The sequence below is a fragment of the Ochlerotatus camptorhynchus genome, unplaced genomic scaffold (genome assembly GCF_037179485.1).
Source record: "Ochlerotatus camptorhynchus isolate MF236.1 unplaced genomic scaffold, CSIRO-AGI_Acam_v1.1 ptg000082l, whole genome shotgun sequence".
Taxonomy (NCBI): Eukaryota; Metazoa; Arthropoda; class Insecta; order Diptera; family Culicidae; genus Ochlerotatus; species Ochlerotatus camptorhynchus.
In genome coordinates, this window is record NW_027040572.1 from 4,129,134 (window position 1) to 4,148,971 (window position 19,838).

A 19,838-nucleotide genomic window follows, 5' to 3' on the forward strand; every position below is an offset into this window, starting at 1 on the left:
CAGATTTGTGGAAAATCGTACAATAAGGCAATTGCCGATGGAAATTGGCAAGATTTTGAATGAAAAATGCTGTTATTTGCGTTGGGGAAAATACTTATTCACTATACTTGTAAACAAACGGTTTGGTTGACGTTTCTTCTCGAACTCGCGTGGCGCACTCTACGTTGGTGGTGCATTAAAAAGGCGTATTGTTAATATTTTGCCAGAAATAAAAAAAGCTCATACACGTTTCTACCTTATAATAATCAATTAGTCGATATTTTACAATTTTATGAGTAAATATAAGTATTAATTGTGAAATTTATATCTTCCCGATAAAATTGCATAATATTGTCTGGTTCTATATATACTTCCGATTATTCTCATTAAAAATTCACATACAAATTACATGAAAAGCATTTTAAACCAAACGGAATGTCACGTAAAAGTTACCAAATGTCCAATAGTTTTCACCCCCATTTCACGTAAGCAGTACGTGGAAATCAGGTCTTTTTTACCTGACTAATCACGTAGATGATTGAAGCTGAATTTTGATCAGCTACGTGCAATTCCGGTAAAAGTTACGTGAAAAATAGGGTGGACGAAAACCACCTATGTTTTCACGTCAATCAAACGTGAAGATTTTTCAGAGTGTATCGACAGAGCAAGCATCTCTCCCTTATGGCCTGTTTACACTTATGCTAGTTCACTAGCGCTGATAAGCTAGCTGCTAGCAATAACGCTCACCAGCATGATGTTAACAGTTTCTAGCAGCTAATATCAACTAGCTGGTAGATGCTGACGCCCTGTTTTGCATCATGCTGGTGATTGTTTTTGCTAGCAGCAGGCTCATCAGTGCTAGTGAAATAGCAAAAGTGTGAACACCCCATTAAGGCGGTTAATGATTGCTAGCATTACATAATGCAGCCACCAATAAAGCAAGATTTTTTCACAGTAGCGGGAATACTTCATAGAAATTCATAATGTTCACAAATTCCACCGAGATAGTCTGCGAGATAAACCACGAGAGGATTACCATGTGAACTGCGACCTTAATAGGTCGAAGATGTTACAGCAGTGGCGTCGCGTAACCTCACTTTTTACCTGTGTACCAACTTTCAAACCCAGATTTAATGCCAGATTCATATTCGAATCGGTTGAAAAATACACTTATTCTTTTAGTTTATTCCATATCTATCCATTGAAAATTTTGATAATTGTTTATGTTTTGAGAGTTGGTGTCCAGGTAGATTGAGGTTATCTCCATATCTCCATATCAACTCTCCATATCTCGATATTGAAGGGATCATCGAGATATGGAGCGAACGAGATATGGAGGGAACGAGATACCGTGCGGGACCGAAATCCGTACACCTAAGCACGAGATAATCATTAATGGTCAAAATTAAATAATGTTATCACATTATGTTCTGTATCACATCTTTTTCCTATACATTTATCTTTATTTTACCATTATTTGCAAACACCAGGTCTTAAAATTACCTTTAGTTATTAGAAAAAAGTATTTAAATTGCACATATCTTGAATCAAAATCCGTACAGCGTTCTACGATTGAATCAAAATCCGTACAATTTTGAATCGAAATCCGTACACTGTGTTGAGGATGAATCAAAATCCGTACAGTCATGAATCAAAATCCGTACATGAATGTGAATCGATCCAAATCAATGAAAAAAAACATGTTGCTATCTTGAATAAAGTATTTTTTTTTAGAAGTTGCTTGGCTAGGAGTCCAAAACAGCTATACTCGTTTAAATACACTAGTTTACAGCATATTTGAACTTTATACGCTGAAGGTCATTTCCCATGTAAAATCGTACGCTGAATCCAAAAATGTAGTCAAAAAAATCTCAGTAGGATAGTTTTGGAGATATAGCTAAAAAATGGAATCTCACTTTAAAAAAACGTGTTTACTAAAACACAAATATCTCCGGCTGTAATGAAGTAATATTAATTATTTTAAAATTTTACGTGATAAAATTTGGCTTCAATCAAGTTCATTTTGTTTAACTTTTATTTTTTAACTAGTGATATCAGCGTTAGATTAATTGATGCTCCAATCGATTCAAACTAAAGGTAACTCATTTCTTTTTACTTAAGAAGGTGACTGTTCTAGATTTTTATGCTAACTAATATTATGTTTAAGGATTCATCCCAAGCAACAATTTTTGTTTTATTTAAGTTTTATAGCAGTTGATATAACCAAATTATAAAACCTTCACTGACGACCACATTGCTTTAACAATCTCCTGAGAACCGCAATACAGCCATGTCATGGCCAATTGGCCCAGTTTTAATGCAGTCATTAAAACTTGATATGCGAACTACTTTAGGAGCATAGGATTTATGTCAGTTTTATCACACTCTAGACGTGATTGTTAAAAATGAAAACATAAAACCTCCTCCAGGTCAGAAAGTTTTAACAGCCTTCTAATGACTACCATAAAACTATATTACAACCGCATAAATCGCTCCTGAAGAAGTTGATAAAACATGATACGCAAAACATTTTGACAGCTTTGAAGGTTTTAAGTTGGGGTTTTTGGATGATAGTTAATATTGAGAAATATTTTATTGTGGTTTTATTCTTTCGATGTTTGATGTGAAATCATGATCCTTGTCAGTTGGTAATAATGGCTGATATTATTGTACATTGAAAATAAGACGACTTTATTATAATTTTAAACCAATCTGTATATGCTTCACAGCATGCCGTGCAATATTTATGGTGATTTTTATACCAAATAGGAGCATAAATTCAGTGCGCCATATGAATATCAAAACATAGGGATATTTTTAATTTGTCTACATGAGCACCATACATTAAATAATCATTAAATGATTATCTAATTAGTACAAAACTGTTACTACTGTTGAGCAATAACCAGTCACATATTATTTAATTATACATAGATGTATGAAAGTGTTGTATTGCCTATAAATTAAAGCATAATTATTCATACTGTGTGAAATTTGTTCATACGGCGACATTTTTTTTCGTTATAACTTGCTACTCCTTAAAAATACCTCAATATAACATATTCTCCTAGATTGGAATTCTATAGCATAACATAAACCTAATGGTTGTATCTTAGCATTTCGTAGTCCAAATTGAGAGCGTTAAGTTATATTTAAGCTATATAACTAGCTTGCTGGTTTTATTCGGTACAGCGAATCAAAACAAAACAAAAACCATGACCACCTGTCAAAAAGTCAACATTCCAAGCGATCCTCCTATTTTCGCTTGTAATCAACATGTAAGAAATGCTTATTGGATCCACTAAAAGCTTTTTCAATACAAGGTTTAAAGCCGTGATGTCAATACTGGCCATCTCCAAACGGATTTAGTGAAACTGTCGGCGTTGCTTTAAGAAGGGTTCGTGGATCTTTCGGAAGTGTATCGGAAAGCCGCTTGTTCAATATTTTTAAGAGCTCCTTCACCGCACTGTGCCTTATGTAGGGATCGTATAACTGTAGTTCCTCCAGGAGTTTCATATTGTCGATCGTCTCATCTTCATCGTGTTCAGAAGCACTGAAGGGATTTTCATTTCATATATCTGAATAGATTTGTTTTTTATAATGACAAAAAATTTCAGAGTATTTTTTGTTGTAACAGTATATTTCTTATCTGTGAATCTTAGGCCTCTGATAAAGATGATAGTTGTAATGAAGCTTTAATGAAGGTCTAAGACTGCTTCAAGTTTTATATCGGTCATAAAAAGTGTACCATAAAACATAATTGTATGTTTTGTTTTGGTTTTATTCTTCGGTTATAAGTAGTGATGCAGAACCACCTTACAGCTACCGTTAAAACTATGAAACTATTTAATTTAGTAGTCATAAAACAGTTTTATAGACGACTTGACGGCCTGATTTTATGACAAGCACACAAAACCGTAATACAACCACAGGCTGGAAGGGATGCTATGATAAAACAATGATAAAATAAGAATAAATCTTCCAAGCATTTGGATTGTTACTTGGGATTTCCTCCAAATTTTATTCTATACCAGTGCTTTGGGTTTAATATTAATACTAGAGTTTACCTCCGATCACAACTTCGATGTCTTTGAAAATTGACATGTGATAACGTGCAAGATGCGCCATACTTTGGAACTTGGGGGTACTCAAGCTCAACGCTACAAAACATTATTAACCGGGACTAAACTGGGCGGTGTAGCTTGGACAATGTTGTCGAATCAATAATAGCAAACTGAAGAGAAGACTGCCGAAACATCTTTAATACACCGATAATGGAAACGCTCCACCAACCCACTGGCATCAAGCGATAGAATAAGCGGTTCCTAAGATGGTAGCTCTATAATAGCGGATAAGTGAGAAAAAAAAATACAACCATCTTAGAAACCAACAAAAAAGACAATGAACTGACATCAAGGATTAGTTTTTCGTTTTATGCATGAAAAATAAAATTGGTAAGTTAACGACTAAAACTTAATTTAATTTAAAACGTCAAGAGAGTAATAATAATAAAAATGTAGATTGCTTCTTTTCCACAGCTTTGTTCTGCTTCTTCTCCATTGTTGCCATTGCCTTTTCAAGTTATAATGCTTTCTTGCTTCCAACTTTCTTTCCTCTCCTTCCTCTTTTTCCTCCTATTCCTCTCTCGCGCAACCTTTCTCTTTTGTCGTTCATTATGCTTTGTTTCTTTGCGTTCTCTTTATCAATTTTCTCCCGTTCTACTTTCATGTATATTTCCGGCCATTCCTCGCTGGTGGCTACTGCTGGGAATGCTCTCTTGCCCATTTCTGTTTGCTCTCTGTAATTTGTATATGCGTGTTGGTGATATCCTGTAGGGGAGCTGCGTTGTTTTCCTTTTCGACTGGTTATTGACGCTCTTCATTAAAAGATATTAATAATATAACATTTACAATACGAATAAAATAAGAGAGTAGTGATTCAATACGGCATCTCTAATGGTGGTGAATAGAACGGAAAAATCCCTGGATGCTTCTCGGTAAGAATTCCCCGCATGCATCATTACCACAGTCTTCTCCAAATCCTCTAGCATGTACTTAGCTTCCATGATCTGCTGAAAAAAATTGGATATAGTGGAGTCGTCATTGTTAATGCACAAGTGTACGGATTTAGAATCAGCTGTTATATTTGGATCGAAATCCGTACAGTACTAATTTTGATAAATAAATACCATATGAATAATCCATCGCTTAGAATTGAGGTATAAAACGATAAACACTTACCTTTCCGATCGACCTTCAGGAAACTACTTGCAAAAATCACTTACATACCCTTAACAACTGGAAGTATATCCGAGAGATTTTCTTAGAAAATCGTTAAGAACGCAACCGATTGACAGAAATGTCCAACACGTGATAAGGTTTTTATTTTTCTTATTTTAATTGCATTACATACTGCTCAATTGTTGACGTAAACATCAAGCTAATGCATGAATGAACATGAATATGTATTCATGTATAATATTTACATTGTTATGAAGCATATAAATAAACAAATTCAACAGGGTGTACGGATTTCGGTGCTGTACGGATTTCGGTCCCGCACGGTATATAACAAGAAAAGCCAACTGTACCATTTGGAGTGACCGAGACTACCATCGACATAAAAGAAAAAAAGTGGTCACATATAGAGATATAGAACATCGATACATGGAAAGCTGACTATAGAAGCAAAAATAGTATAAACATTGCGAAACATGCAAGTGACGACGTCAACCACAACATTCCATACTGCAAACAATGAATGTGACGTCACAGACAACAGCTTTTTTTGACGTAGGATTACCACTTTTGACCACTTGTAACTCTGTCAATAGCGGATGGATTTTAATTCTAAACAAGCCAATTTATTGGAAATTTTTCTACGAACCTGCTAAGATAAACGCTTTATCAATTTTCAATAGGACACTGTTGAAAATTAAACAAATGTTCAAGTTTTGCAATGTTGCTCAATATTATCACCGATTGCCTGCAAAAAGTGTTTTCCCTAACTTCTTCTTCTTCTTCGCATTTCAAGCTTACTGCATATCGCATATTAGCTTATTGCGTGCTCTCAACTTAGTGTTCTAGATGCACTTCCACAGTAATTAATTGAAAGCTTTCGATGCCTGTACCATTTTTGCATTGGTATAATTGTGTGGCAAGTCCAATCATACTTCTATGCCCAGGGAAGTCGAGAAATTTTCCAACCCGAAAAATTCCTAGACCGAACCCAGCCACCTCCAGCATGGTCTTGCTTTGTAGCTGCACCTTTACCGACTGAGCTAAGGGATTGTTTTCCCTAACACAGATTTCAAAATCGAATTCCATCCGCAGGGCTGGTAGTGCTGATGCGATATAATAGTAGTGAATTTAGTGACTAAAATTACGGAAATAGTTACCAAATAGTGACTTTGAAATAATAAATAAGTAACCAATAGTAACATTTATACGATGACTCAGAAAGTCAAATATACACTAAGATTATTTTACCGAAATCTGTAAAATTTAACCGAAATCTCAACAGTTGAACGTTCGGTAAACAGTTCGGTGATTTTTCACAGATATTCGTTGAAAAATTACAGGAAATCTGTGAAAAAACACCGAACTGTTTACCGAACAGCTGGTGTGTAAGGTTTAATATTGAAATAAACTGTTTTTGTAATGGAATTTTAAATCACATTTCATGAATTCTTCTATTTATATCGAAACTCTCAACGGAATCTCCTATTAAGAGCATTTTAAGTGATTTGAATAATTTCCTTCTGAAGACGCTATTCGTGATGGCCAGCAAATAGCAATTTTCCCAAAGAGTTTTTTTTTCCCGAAGATCTTGAATTTGATTCTGCCTTTCAAATCTTTGATATAACTTTGATAATTCGCTAAGAATATTTCATATATTTTTTTTTTTTAGGATGATCTCAAGAACTTTTTTAGAATTATTCCACTCCTCTTAAACTTGCTTCGAAAACAAGCTTAACAAAAATATTATTGCATTCTGGAAATTCTTTGCAGAACAATGGACAACATTCTTGGAAATAGATTATTTCCGTAGTTTGAGATGCTGAAAATCAAATAGGTATCAGACTTAAAGTGGACATTTTAATAAAGTATAGAGTTGATAGTTCCGTTGTACTACGGCAGTGTGAAAATTGTATATAGAAAGTAAAAAGCAAGCTTAAAACAATTTTGAGGAATGTACGAAGCGGGTAGAGCATCCCTTTTACCAAACTCATCCGTTGATGAGGGATAGTGAGGGGTAAAACAGCAAAAAAGGTTATCTTCCATTCAATTCCACTTAATTAATTTTGGTATCCATGACAGATACGTATTTCGACTACAATGTGTAGTCTTACCAGTGTCATTCCCACTAAAGAACTTATCAAAATCTAACCCCCTTAAGTACTCATCCCCTTTATTATTCTTCCAGGATTTCCATGAAGGTTCTTCCCATAAATCCATTTTAAATATACTTGAATTCTCCTTAGAATTTCCATGTAATTAACCTCAGAAATATCATAAATTTCTGCTTAGAATAATCTTGGACCTCCCATCCTCTCCTCCCCAGAATTATATTGGAAATTCTATTCGTATTCTCCTCAGAATTCCCATGGTATTTTCTCAGTTTTCTCAAAACATCGCAGCTAGGATTTTTATTCCGTTTCGCCAAAAGCTTCAAGGACGTGTATTGCCTGAAGGCTTTATACTGTTCCCTGGTTCGACCTATACTGGAATACTCTGCCGTTGTTTGGTCGCCATTCTATCAGAATGCCATCCATAGAATTGAAGCTGTTCAGCGAAAATTTATTCGCTTTGCGTTGCGACACCTTCGTTGGCGCGACCCGCGTAACTTGCCGAGCTATGAAAGTCGCTGTAACCTCATCGACCTGGAGCTCTTGGAAGGAAGGCGTAATGTGGCGAAGGCTTGTTTCGTTGCGGATCTTCTGCAAGGGAACGTCGACTGCTCCACACTTCTCAGTCTTCTTGACATCAACACTCAACGACGGGACCTCCGGCTGCATGAACCAATGTTGAGTATGTGCCGCGTTTTCAATAGTTGTTATTATGTGTTCGATTTTAATGTGTCCCGCGAGAAAAATAAGCGTAGCTTTAAGAGATGTTTGCGTTAATTTTGTGTTTGAAGCAGTTTTGATGTTTAGATATAGGAAATTATCATTAGGGTAACTATTTTATCTGTTGACAAGTAGAAATAAATAAACAAAACAAAAATCCATCTCAGAATAGCCTTGAAACTCTTCGAAGAATTCCTTTGAGATTGAACCCTCAAAATCCGATTCAATTGGAATTCTTCTCGGAATTTATTTCGAGCTCTTTAGAGTTCTCTTGGAACTATCCTCAGAAATCATCACAGAATTCTTTTATAACTTCCTTAGTGACAAGTACTAAATTTAAAAATGTTGTTGATATTTTTCCATTTCACTCTATTTTAGTTGTGAAAAAGTGACTTTAGTGACTATTTTTAGAGAAATAGTGACTTTACCCTAATAAACAAATACCACAAACGAACAATATCCCGGATGGGTAAACTATACCATAAATGGTTTGGATGATACCCCGAACACGTCGTTAAGCTCTTTTTTATGGTTATTTTTATCAGGGTAGTGACTTTTTGGTGTGAAACAAAGTCACTAAAAAGTTACCTACTACCAGCCCTGCATCCGGTCTCGCCGTTCTGCTCATTCAATCACCGAGTGTGGTGGTGTCCGTTCGATCGTCATCAGTAGCAGCAGTGCTTTCGGCGCGTGGCATTGAACATTATTCTCCAGTGCACAACGAAAGGCTACCCGCAAGCAGCGAGCTGCAGCCCACATGACCGTCCATTCACCGAAGAAGCAGGAAGAAGCCGTACCGCTACTGATCGGATTCAGTTGCTCGTCGTGACCCGCTGTGGGCCATCTATACCAAGCGCGTCATCCTTGTTCCAAACCACATATAACTGGCCAGCCTCATTCGTGTTGAACACTCTAGCATTACTCAACCATCACGACAAAACGATTCTTTTCAGGATCACCATAAATTATTGTAGTTTAAGAGTTAATTTTCATTGAACGTTCGCTTGCCTTGCTGCCAGCCACATCACGCCCAAAGCTCTTGGATAATTTCCTCTAACTTTTTTTTATTGATTTGTTTCCCGTACTGAGTACCAATGCTACCGACAACAGAGAAGCAGCTTCCACAGTTGGACCCTACCTATCGACCCATCACAACTCATGGACCGAGGATCAACGGTTTTACTTCCCTTCCGAACGAAGGTGTGATCAAAGATTTCATGCCTCAGAAAATCTCGGCGGTGCCGACTGGGATTGAACCCAGGCCCTTTGGGGTGAGAGGTAATTATGCTTACCACTACACCACCAGCGCCGCTGACTGCCAATAGCTGTTTTGTGTGAAAAGATAATCATTGCAACCACTACACATTTGCACATTTAACTAATACCAATAATCCTGGTGGCGCAGACCTTACACGGCGAATGAGAACGACCCAAATTTGAGTTTAGTTCACTCATAATCGCCAAAAGGGCAGGAACGCAGCGATGAGTTAAATTTGTCTAATGGTTTCCTGTGGAAAACCTAAAAAATCTACCAGAAAATGAGGAAATTGATGAAAATTTTATTCAGTCTCGGAGTAGTACCAATAGGCTGAGTGAATCCAATCTTTACTTTTCTCAAATTCGGGATTTTTTCCCTGGAAAAACCTGGAAAAACATGAGGCAAATTTACTCATCGCTGAGTTCCTGCACTTTTGGCGATTATGAGTGAACTAAACTCAAATTTGAGTCGTTCTCATTCGCCGTGTACATAAAAGACATTGGCATAACGGATGTAGAAGGAGCAGCGGGTTACTATTACAGCGATATAGAAAGTTCAAGTGTAGATCGAGCCATGCGATTTACTCAGTTTATGGGCAAAAGCAGCACTGGGAGGAGAAAGGTAGAAAAACTCGAGGAAGCAAATTTAAAGGGACAAAACTCGGCTAATGTTTTGGTGTTATATTATAATACATTGGAAACGAAAGTCATTCTCGTTAGAAGTTACCATTAAAAGGAATAAAACTGCCAAAGTGACCGCTTCATGCTTGTAGTGCAACGTGATCAACCTGAACCCACATCCCTGGCAAGACTAGTACTCACTGAAGCCGCCACCGATGTTGGTGGTGTTAGTGTTGACAACACGTTTTAAGCTACATACATGTGTGTCGCATGGTCATATTGCGTTAAAAGTTTTTACCTGTGTAGTAATGCTGCTATCACATCCAATTAAAATGCACTTAATTTTTAGGCAACGATAATTCTTGTTCAACACAGTAAACAGCGCCTATGGCACAACAAAGATTTAAAAAAAACCTTCCCGCCACTCGCGACAAACTTTCCTAACAACTTATCACGCATGAACAGAGCTTGCTTGCGAATATTTGCAGCAGCTGTCAAATGTTGAAGTAAAATCGAACCAGAGAACCAAGATTTTTCGGCTTCACACAAAGTATATGGGAATGACATTCGTGTCATAGATGTGCCTGAACCAGCCTTGAACTGTACCGTTGGAGCGCAATGTTCAGTTCAAGATCTCTTAAGACTTCAGTTCATACATATTTCATGCACAGTTTGTGGGCAAAAGCAGTGCGGGGAGGACGAAGGTAGAAAAACTCGTGGCTACCAATTTAAGGTGAATCGCTGTGACATCCTTATTCTCGGAACCACTTCGAACTTTAAGTGCACAAATATCAGCTTCTACGACACGTGCAACATTCAAATTGTTACTCCATGTATGCTGCAGTACAACTTCACGTGAAATGGGACACCGATTTTCGGGATTTGTGCAATTGAAAATTCGAAGTCGAAGTGCATATGCAGGCTACGTGGCGGCCATTTGTGGACTCTACAAGGAATCACCTTGAAGGGACATAATTCGACTATTTCTAACATTTTAAAAGGGCGGAATTACAAAATCACCATACTGAGAAAACCACTTCCGAATTTTGAAGACCGAAAAATTAACCCCATTTTATTTCACGGCTTCCTATTTTCTGGATGATTTCATATCGTTTCATCATGCCTCTTTTTTTATTTTTGTATTCCTCTGTTCGGGACCTAACACTACTGCGACCAGTAAATTGATCTATTGTATCCCGTGTCCTTAGTTTAGTGCATGTCGTATTACTCCATCACTATTGAGAAATGATGAAGTATTATTCGATTTTTTTACAGTTGCCACTCTTGCATTTATCGCAAGGATCCGACTCTAATTTAAAGGTCCCGCTATTTATACCCTTCGGAGTGTTGAAACACCCTCCAAAGGCGCGCCCCTTTGTCAGTAAAAATTGGATTCCTTAGCAACAAAATTAAGGTATGACACCGATAATAACCATGCATCAGAACCCTAGTCTTAACCACTTCAAACTAGGGAACAACGAATAGAAGATTAGGAATCACATAGATGAAGACAACTAACTCATTTTTTTTCCTTGTTTCAAGATCATCCTCGGTAGACAATGCCGAGTCTTGTCACTATCAACAAGGCATAAAAAGTAACAAGGACTAAGACGTGTTCCTTGGATTACTGAAAAATCCTGTTCCCCTAGTTTGAAGTAGTCAGGACTAGGAATCGCTGGTAGATCTTACATCCCGTAACGTACCACGAAAAGGTGATCTACCCACGTTACGGGACTGCATCATGTCTCACTAAAAACTAAAAACTTAACTGCCAACACTGGTAATACGCCGTGGAAATACACCCTCGGGATTTTATGTTTGTTGTTCCGCCTTGGTTCTTCGTTCGTAAATTTTGGGAGAGTGGAATTACGCCCGGAGAATTTTTGGTCTTCTTTTTGTTCGTCTGCTAATCGGATGCATTTCAAATTACTCGAGCGTGACTAGACACTACAAAATCAGTACGATTTTCATATTAAAACATTATAATTCATTCAAAGTGTTTTTATGTTACTTCATACGCGAAGTTTGCGATTTTCAGAGTTGGTTGGAAATGCTAACATGAAGCTTTAGTGTGATAATTTATTATTACGTGATAGTTCCGTTAGAGTACGGCAGTATGAAAATTGAATAGAAGTTGAAAATGAGCGAGGGGCCATTAATGCGACAGTACAAAGTCAAACGCACACCTTTTTGCCTAAAGGCCGGCGCACAATGGATACGTTTTAAGGTTTTTTGACAGTTAGCCCATGCATTATCTGTCAAAAAAAAACCCGAAAACGTATGCATTGTGCGCCGGCCTTAACCCGTACGATGTATGCGGAGTTTTGAAGTAAGGGAGAACAGCCCATAATGCACCCCTGGGGTAAAATGCCCACTCATAGAAAAACAACGATAACTTTTCCTCAGATGCATAAAATCCTTTAAATTCCTTTAATAAATTGCATTTTACGCAAAACAAGACACAGTTGTTAAAATCAGCATATATCGCAAAATAATGGAACGAGATCACTTTTCGTATATGTTGTATATGTTTTACTTCATGAATCAAAGATTAACACTCTATCTCTACTTGCAGGCAGAGGCGTCGCGTGCCTCATTTGTTTACCTGTGCACCAAGCTTTGTTCGTTATAGTTTACCACCACGTTAGTTTTTGTTTTATTTTTCAATGCTCCATGAATTCGAGGGACATATTCTCCATCACTATATTAATCACTACCTAACGTAACATTTGAAGAACCTATCATCTTGCATGAACAAAACTTGTATGGCCCTTTTCGCGCTAACCGAAGTAGGAGGAATTGCAAAACTTAACTAATTCCAGCTGAACATTGCATTAGGTTCTAAGTAATATTGATCGATTCTCTTCGTCGACTTTCTATTTCAAGTTATTAGCACATAACCATTTCTTGTTGTGTTTGTCGTTTTAGATGCCAGATAAAATCTTCTTTTATAGATCTGTGTGCTGAAAACACTTTGGAATGAAGTCGACGGAGAGAATCTGTCAATGTTACTTAGGACCTAATGCAATGTTCAGCTTGAATTCTCGTTTTTATCAAAAGGCTAACTCTTTCGACTGAAGTGCAATAAAGAATATCCGTCAAACACTTCCGAAAACATTTTTTGATACAAAACAATGCCAAAATCTAGAGAAAATTCATAGTCCATTGGGTAGCGGAACAACACTATCAGAATGAACCAGGGAAGCTCATAAGTTTTGACAGACGCACCGGCGCAACTATCGATAATTCTAAATAGAGCTGGAATAAGAGCGTAACAGCCTTTGTAAACAATGACTTCTCTCGTTGATTTCTATGAAATCAAGGCACGCCTACACAAACCAACATATCCATCTGGTAGGGGAAGTCTTCTCCTACTCGATGGTGATGTTGATTTGCCAGCGAGAGTCATGACTTTCGAGAAATCATCGAGAGAAGTCATTGTTTACAAAAGCTGTTACGCCCTAATTCCAGCTCTATCTAGAATTGAGAGATTCACAACCAGGGATGTAAACCGTTGACGTTTTTTACTACACTCGCTTCGTTGCCGTGCGCGACAGTCTGTTTGTATTCGTACTCTCATGCTCTACCGTCGTCTCTCTTACACAACACAAACGGTAGAACAACATTCGAGCAAAAAGAAAATTTTCAAATAACTTTCATATGACATGTGGGATTTCGTTCTAATTCCTCAATTTGGTGTAAATTAAACCATTTCTAATCAGAAATATTATTACTAGGACATCGTTGCTTGCTATTTTCAGAATTCACACAAGCACAACATCAGCAGCTCTTGTTATGAGAAAAACTAAAATACATACATTCGTGACGGTCTTCGACAACAGTGTCGTATGACAGAGCCTATCAAATGACATTTTAGTTTGGTACTGTAATTTGATAGCTTGTTTTGCAACTGTCGCAAGCAAAGGCAGTCGAATATCACAGAAAATGTGTCGACTACTGTGACCGCTTACAAGACTGTTCACAACTCACAAGTGAGAGCGGGCTTTTGCGCTCTTTCTCCATTACTCTCTTTGTCAGCAATCAGATATCCAAGTGCACAGCGAGAAATGCATACTTTGGGCACCCATACATCACAAATGTTCTTCTAATTTAAACTCACACATTCAAACCGGTCTGCAAGTATGATAACGTCCAAAGCGTACCAGACTGCTGTTTCCGTGTTGCTCCCGTTTGACGCGTGTCTGCTGAAAGCTTCAATTACAACCAGTGGTGCAAACCGCCATGTATTATGGAAAATTTGTGGTATGTTTCAAGAGGTGATAGAAGGTCTGCTTGGCTTACATCAGGCATTTGGTTATTCACAAACTTGCCACCCGCCACCCAAAAGAGCTCGCTTCTTGGTGCACTATTTAACGAGTTTAGTCATGGTAGTGATATCGACATGGTTAGAAATCAATGCATTAGGGATTAGGCAGACCATCCCAACTGAATTTAACCCTTTTTGAAGCAAACCAAGGTCGAATATTTAATTAAGCACACTGTATTCATGGTCACTTGTGGTCTGGAGTAAAGAAGTACAGCTTTAATGTGACCATAAAATCTATAAAAATCTGTCGTGCAAAGGTTGCACATGTGGACGCGACGCCACTGCTTGCAGGGGTTACGGTTTGTCTATCATGTGGTGCATTTTGGCCATTGTTGTCGTGCGTCTTGCCCCAATGTTGTGGTGCATATTGCACCATGAATCAGGCGTTTTGCCCCACTATCATTTTGGAAACGATTTATAAAATACCTTGAAAATCATGAACAATCATTATTTTGTAGTTCGAAATCACTCAATCTTAGTAGAAAACATGGTAATGAACCATAAACCGTTACTTTCTCATTGATTTTTGCTTCCATACGCCAGCAATTGACGATTTTACTTAAACGGTGCGTTTTGCACCATCCTACCCTATGTCTTCAAATCTACAGGCAAAACAGTGTGCGTCCGCTTTTGCTCATTACTGTCTGCGGCTGTGGAATAGTTCTAGCGACGTTTCATCACTACCTAAAACCCCCCGTTGCGAGAGCATTTCCAGTTGATGGTGTGTTATAATGCAATTCTTCTTTAAACGCTGTCCAGACTGGAGAGTTATAACATGTTATAACGGTTGTCAAATAATTGCAACACAGAAACCACCATCAAGATAGCGCTAACATGTTATAACTATGTAGTCTGAACAAGGCATTACCCAACTATTGTGTTGCTCCTCTCGTCATGACCAACGTGGTCATCTCAGAGAGAAAGTAGTATTTATAATTCATAGTTTTAATGCAAGGCATCCCGCATAAACGCGAACCATAAATTGACCTTACCTAAAATGGTTAAAAATTATTTATAATCCCTGCTAAACTTTAACTGAAATGGTTATGGAACTTTACATGAACGTTTAATGATAAAGTTTCAACCTTATGTATTATGGTTTTTTGGAACTGGACCTTACAAATAATGGGTTCTTAAGAACCATTACCATTCCAAATTCTTGTTTTCTCCATACATTTTCAGAAAGAGAACTATATAAGAACGTTTTTACTTATGATTTGAGAACATTAATGGTAATGGTTATGGTAGTCAGTAAGGTCCATTAATGGTTTTGTATTATCGCTCAACTTTACGTGGAATATATCGTGAATTGGTAATCAGTAAATTACAGGCAACCAATTCGCGATATATTCCACATAAAGTTGATCGATGTTACAAAACCATTCGTGGACCTTACTGACTACCATAACCATTACCATTAAAGTTCTCAAACCATAAGTTAAAAGGTTCTAATATAGTTCTCTTTCCGAAAATGTATGGAGAAAACAAAAATTTGGAACGGTAATGGTTCTTAACAACCCATTATTTGTAAGGTCCAGTTCCAAAAAACCATAATACATAAGGTTGAAACTTTATCATTAAACGTTCATGTAAAGTTCCATAACCATTTCAGTTAAAGTTTAGCAGGGATTATAAACAATTTTTAACCATTTTAGGTAAGGTCAATTTATGGTTCGCGTTTATGCGGGATAACAACCCGTATCATAGAGTTGAAAATTGGAAATACGCCATGTAAAAGGTAACATTTTTGATGATTTGAAATGATGTTTTCTTCTACTTTTTCGTGTTTATTGAGTAATTTGTGGACTGTTCTCTCTATACATGTGTGGCAAAACATGGTTTGTTTACATGTTGGCTCTTTCGCCCCTTTCAAATGTTAGTCTAGATTTGGTATTATATTGGGGCAAAATTGTCAAAATGGCCGTTTCACCGGATTGTTACTGTAGCTTGAGAAATGGTGGTCCAGCCGTTCGTTCTCGGAGTTTGTGGCACCTAGACGATGTATGCAGCATGGAGCTTTAGTAGAAGTATCAGTAACTGCAATTGTTCCCTGTACGACCCCTTGAAGATCTGGAACTACGAAATCAATGATTCTTGGAACAATGTCCGCCAGTTCCTGCACCAACCGAAGCAACAAATTTGACATAAAGAGAACCCGGGATGGGTAAAATTTTCCAGTAATTTTGCTGAGACAATACTATTGATTAAAACACAACCGGCGACGCCATATGTATGGTAACATTCAATATCATTGCAAGGCATCTCCATCAAACAACAAAGCCTACCGACCCCTTAAATTTTTACAAAAACATATTCCAAGCATGACCAACATAAACCATTGTAGAAATGCATACAGCCCACTTACCTCGGTACTCGATTCGCTGTTGTCCTTGGCGGGAAGTAGAAGCTCAAAATCCGGATAGAGGGTTTGCGACGCTACAAACTCGTACAGATTGGCGACCGTGTTGTGGGCTCGTATTTTGAAGTTGAATTTCCACTGTTGCGCGCCCGGTCGTGGATCCTTTATGACACAAAGTGCTTCTTCATCTTCGAGGCATACCATCGCGTACTGTCAGGGTGTCTGCGGCATGATTTCCACCAATTTGTCCGAGAATGTGATTTTTGTTTTCGGCGCCGTGCACATTTAATAACATTCATTCGAGTTACACACAAGCCACAGTGCATGTTACACAGAAAAGCCACGGTAGAGAGAGAGAGAGAGGAAGAGAGAGATAAAAGATTGCAATTAAAATTGGGTTAAAACAGCGACGGTTTTCGGTGGTTTTCCTGATAGATGGGGCTGAAGCACGTAACAGTGATATTTGTTTTGATTCTCGCACAACACACCAACACAAATTTATCGGTTCATAAAACTGGTGGATGAAAATTCTCTCGCGTTCGATTCTAGCAATTTTAAAAATAGTATGACTAACAGTCAGCGAAATATTTTGCTCCATCTTGACACATTTTTCGTCACATGAAATAATTCCTTAATTCCTCATTCTTTCAAACGACTACAGGAGGCAGCAGTTGCTCACATTCCTGAGATGAAATCGAAAAGCGGAACATGGTTCTTTTATTATTGAAAATATACGATGTTCCAATTTGGTTGTTTTCCCCATAAGCAAACTCGTCACTCGCAATGTCACTTGTCAACCCAATGACTTCCTAATCGTTTCTTTGGGTCATAGATTTTCCGTATTTTGCTCGCACATCCCATAACGCACCATCATGACAACGGCGTGCTGCTGGCAGCAGCTGAATTCCCCCAGCAGTAGCAGAAGTCAGCGATCCTTCCGTTCGTATACGCTCTATGACGTAATCCGGGCAGAGCTCACGAGAAGATCAGCAACAGTCGGACTTCCACCAAGTGGCATCTAAAATAAACAGATCGACGACACCACCAAGTAACACGCGTCGGCGTCGGCCCCAAAAAGTGGAAGAAAATGTGCGATATTTCAAGAGGCGTACAATTAGCACAAATTTTCGACGATCGCTTCAAAATTGCACTTTTTCACCAGAAGACAAAAAATGGACCACAGATTCACGCACACACGTTCGCGTATTTCTTCTTCTTATTCTTATGCTATTCCCCTGTCACGCTTGCGATCGTGATAATTTTTTTAGATTCAGTCTGGTGATTTGTCTCTCGATTGTTAGGCCCTTATGCACGCACGCACGATTTTCAGCGAACTGCGCTGCACAAGCCGATTCGCTCCGTGCCAGCCAGGAGAGTCACACACGTCGCACCAGCACAAGGACAAACCTCACGACGAAGAAAAAGGGAAAATTGAGCGCAAAGTGAGAGTAGCAGTGGTCACGTTAGTGGTTTTCGTGGCCTACAGAGCCGTGCACTCCCCGCATTTCGCAGGTCTTGTGTACTGTGCACGAGGAAAAACATAGAGAAAGAGCGAAAAAACAGAGATTTTCTATTTTTGATTCGACACCACCGAATGGTAACAGCAAAACACACCGAACATGTATTCTAAATCGGCGCAGGCGTTCATAATTTGAAATTATTACAAACAGGACCAGGAAGACGCACGAAAGCTGGGCTGCCAAAAACGAAAGAAAAATGTGGTACAATACAGTGCCGATCAATGATTTTGAAATAGGGGTTTAGAATCCCAGTACTAGTGAATCCTCCGTGTTCGTCATTGTTAAACGATAATTGTTTTGACGTATGACTACGCCAGTGATTTCTATATGGGGGTAAACTTTGTGAAAACCGAAAATGGAACATGTAACAAAATTATGAAAGATTTTGACGTTAATAATTCAGCTGCCCCTGGACCAATTACAATAATTGTATCACCAATCGATCAGAAATATTTCTACGCATCTGCTAAACTCAAGACTTTATCATTTTTCTAAATGTCAATATTGAAAATTCCACGAATGTGCAACTGTTGCTATGATAATTAAAATTATCACCGATTGCTTGCGAATAGCGATTTCCCTTACACAGATTTCAAAGGTGAATTCCATCCGGTCTCACCAAACGGTGTTTATTCAATCACCGCGTGGTGATGTTCTCTAGTACACAACGAAAGGCTCCCCGCAAGCAGCTAGCTATTAAGGCTGCCCTCAACCGCTGATCGGATTCAGTCCAATCACCGTGTGCGGTGGTGTCCGGTCGTCGGTATCAGCAGCAGTACTTTCGACGCGTTGCGTTGAACATTGTTCTCCAGTACACATCGAAAGGCTGCCCGCAAGCAGCGAGCTGCAGCCCACATGAGCATCCATAGAAGGAGGAAGGTCGCATAGCCGAACACTATCGGGCTGAATGGGTCATTATACCGAATTTCAAAGGGACAGATTATGTTAAGAAATTGTTTTAAAAATCTTGAACTTGATATGGAGCAAGATTCTTTTTAAAGTATCGTGATCTGTTCTAATACAAATTTTAAAAACAAATTGAATCATAAAAATAATTTTAAAATTTATGATTCTGAGGACATAGGGGAAATGGATGTAACGTCGGCCTAAATGCCCCTTATTGAGGCCCATACATAAATTCAGCAATCGACTAAATTTTCAATAGCGGGCCAAAAATATCCATTAGTACCGTCGCAATGACGCGTTCATCTAGATAAAATTGATAAATAGCAGATTTTTAGCGATGGGCCCAATCTTAGATCCATAGGCCAACATTAGAGCCATTTCCCCTATGTTTAGAGTCTTAGAATATGCCATTTGGCAAGCCTGAGCGTCTGTTCTCCAGGAGGAGCGGCTCACATCAGCGTCTGTTCCCTATGTTAGGGGCGGCTAATCTACGACCGAGTGCCAGTAAAGGACTCTAAGCACAACTGTGCACCCTGGTCCTCCGGAAAGTTAGGGGGTTGGTGTCCGGCCCTGCGAGCCAGCCGTAAAAAAAGCATTGCAACGGAAAATCAGCAACAGAGGAATACGAACCGAGACCAATGGCAACGACCCCAGCGACGAAATAGGACTTGCGATTGGAAACTCGGCACGTGGAACTGTCGATCTCTCAATTTCATCGGGAGCACCCGAATACTCGCCAATCTACTGAAGGACCACGGATTCGGCATCGTAGCGCTGCAGGAGGTGTTAGACAGGATCCAA

The 19,838-nt window shown here is 38.5% G+C and overlaps 2 protein-coding genes across 4 annotated transcripts in view; one reads left to right on the top strand and one right to left on the bottom strand.

The window, feature by feature from the left end:
- The window catches only part of LOC135698125 (triokinase/FMN cyclase-like), a 54,726-nt gene that overhangs the window by 34,842 nt on the left and 46 nt on the right, over positions 1-19,838 (top strand). The gene's annotated exons all lie outside the window — the stretch shown is intronic.
- The window catches only part of Usp47 (ubiquitin specific protease 47), a 69,085-nt gene that overhangs the window by 22,607 nt on the left and 26,640 nt on the right, over positions 1-19,838 (bottom strand). The window contains exons 1-2 of one of the 3 annotated variants that reach the window (XM_065217966.1): positions 17,480-17,941; positions 16,618-16,833 (exon numbers count right to left, since the gene is read on the bottom strand). The exons of 1 other annotated variant lie outside the window; for it this stretch is intronic. In XM_065217966.1, the coding sequence (XP_065074038.1) occupies positions 16,618-16,815 (198 nt within the window). In that variant the 5' untranslated portion in view covers positions 16,816-16,833; positions 17,480-17,941. Of the gene's footprint in view, positions 1-16,617; positions 16,834-17,479; positions 17,942-19,838 lie in introns of those variants that run through there. One more of the 3 variants, XM_065217965.1, reaches the window with a different exon arrangement.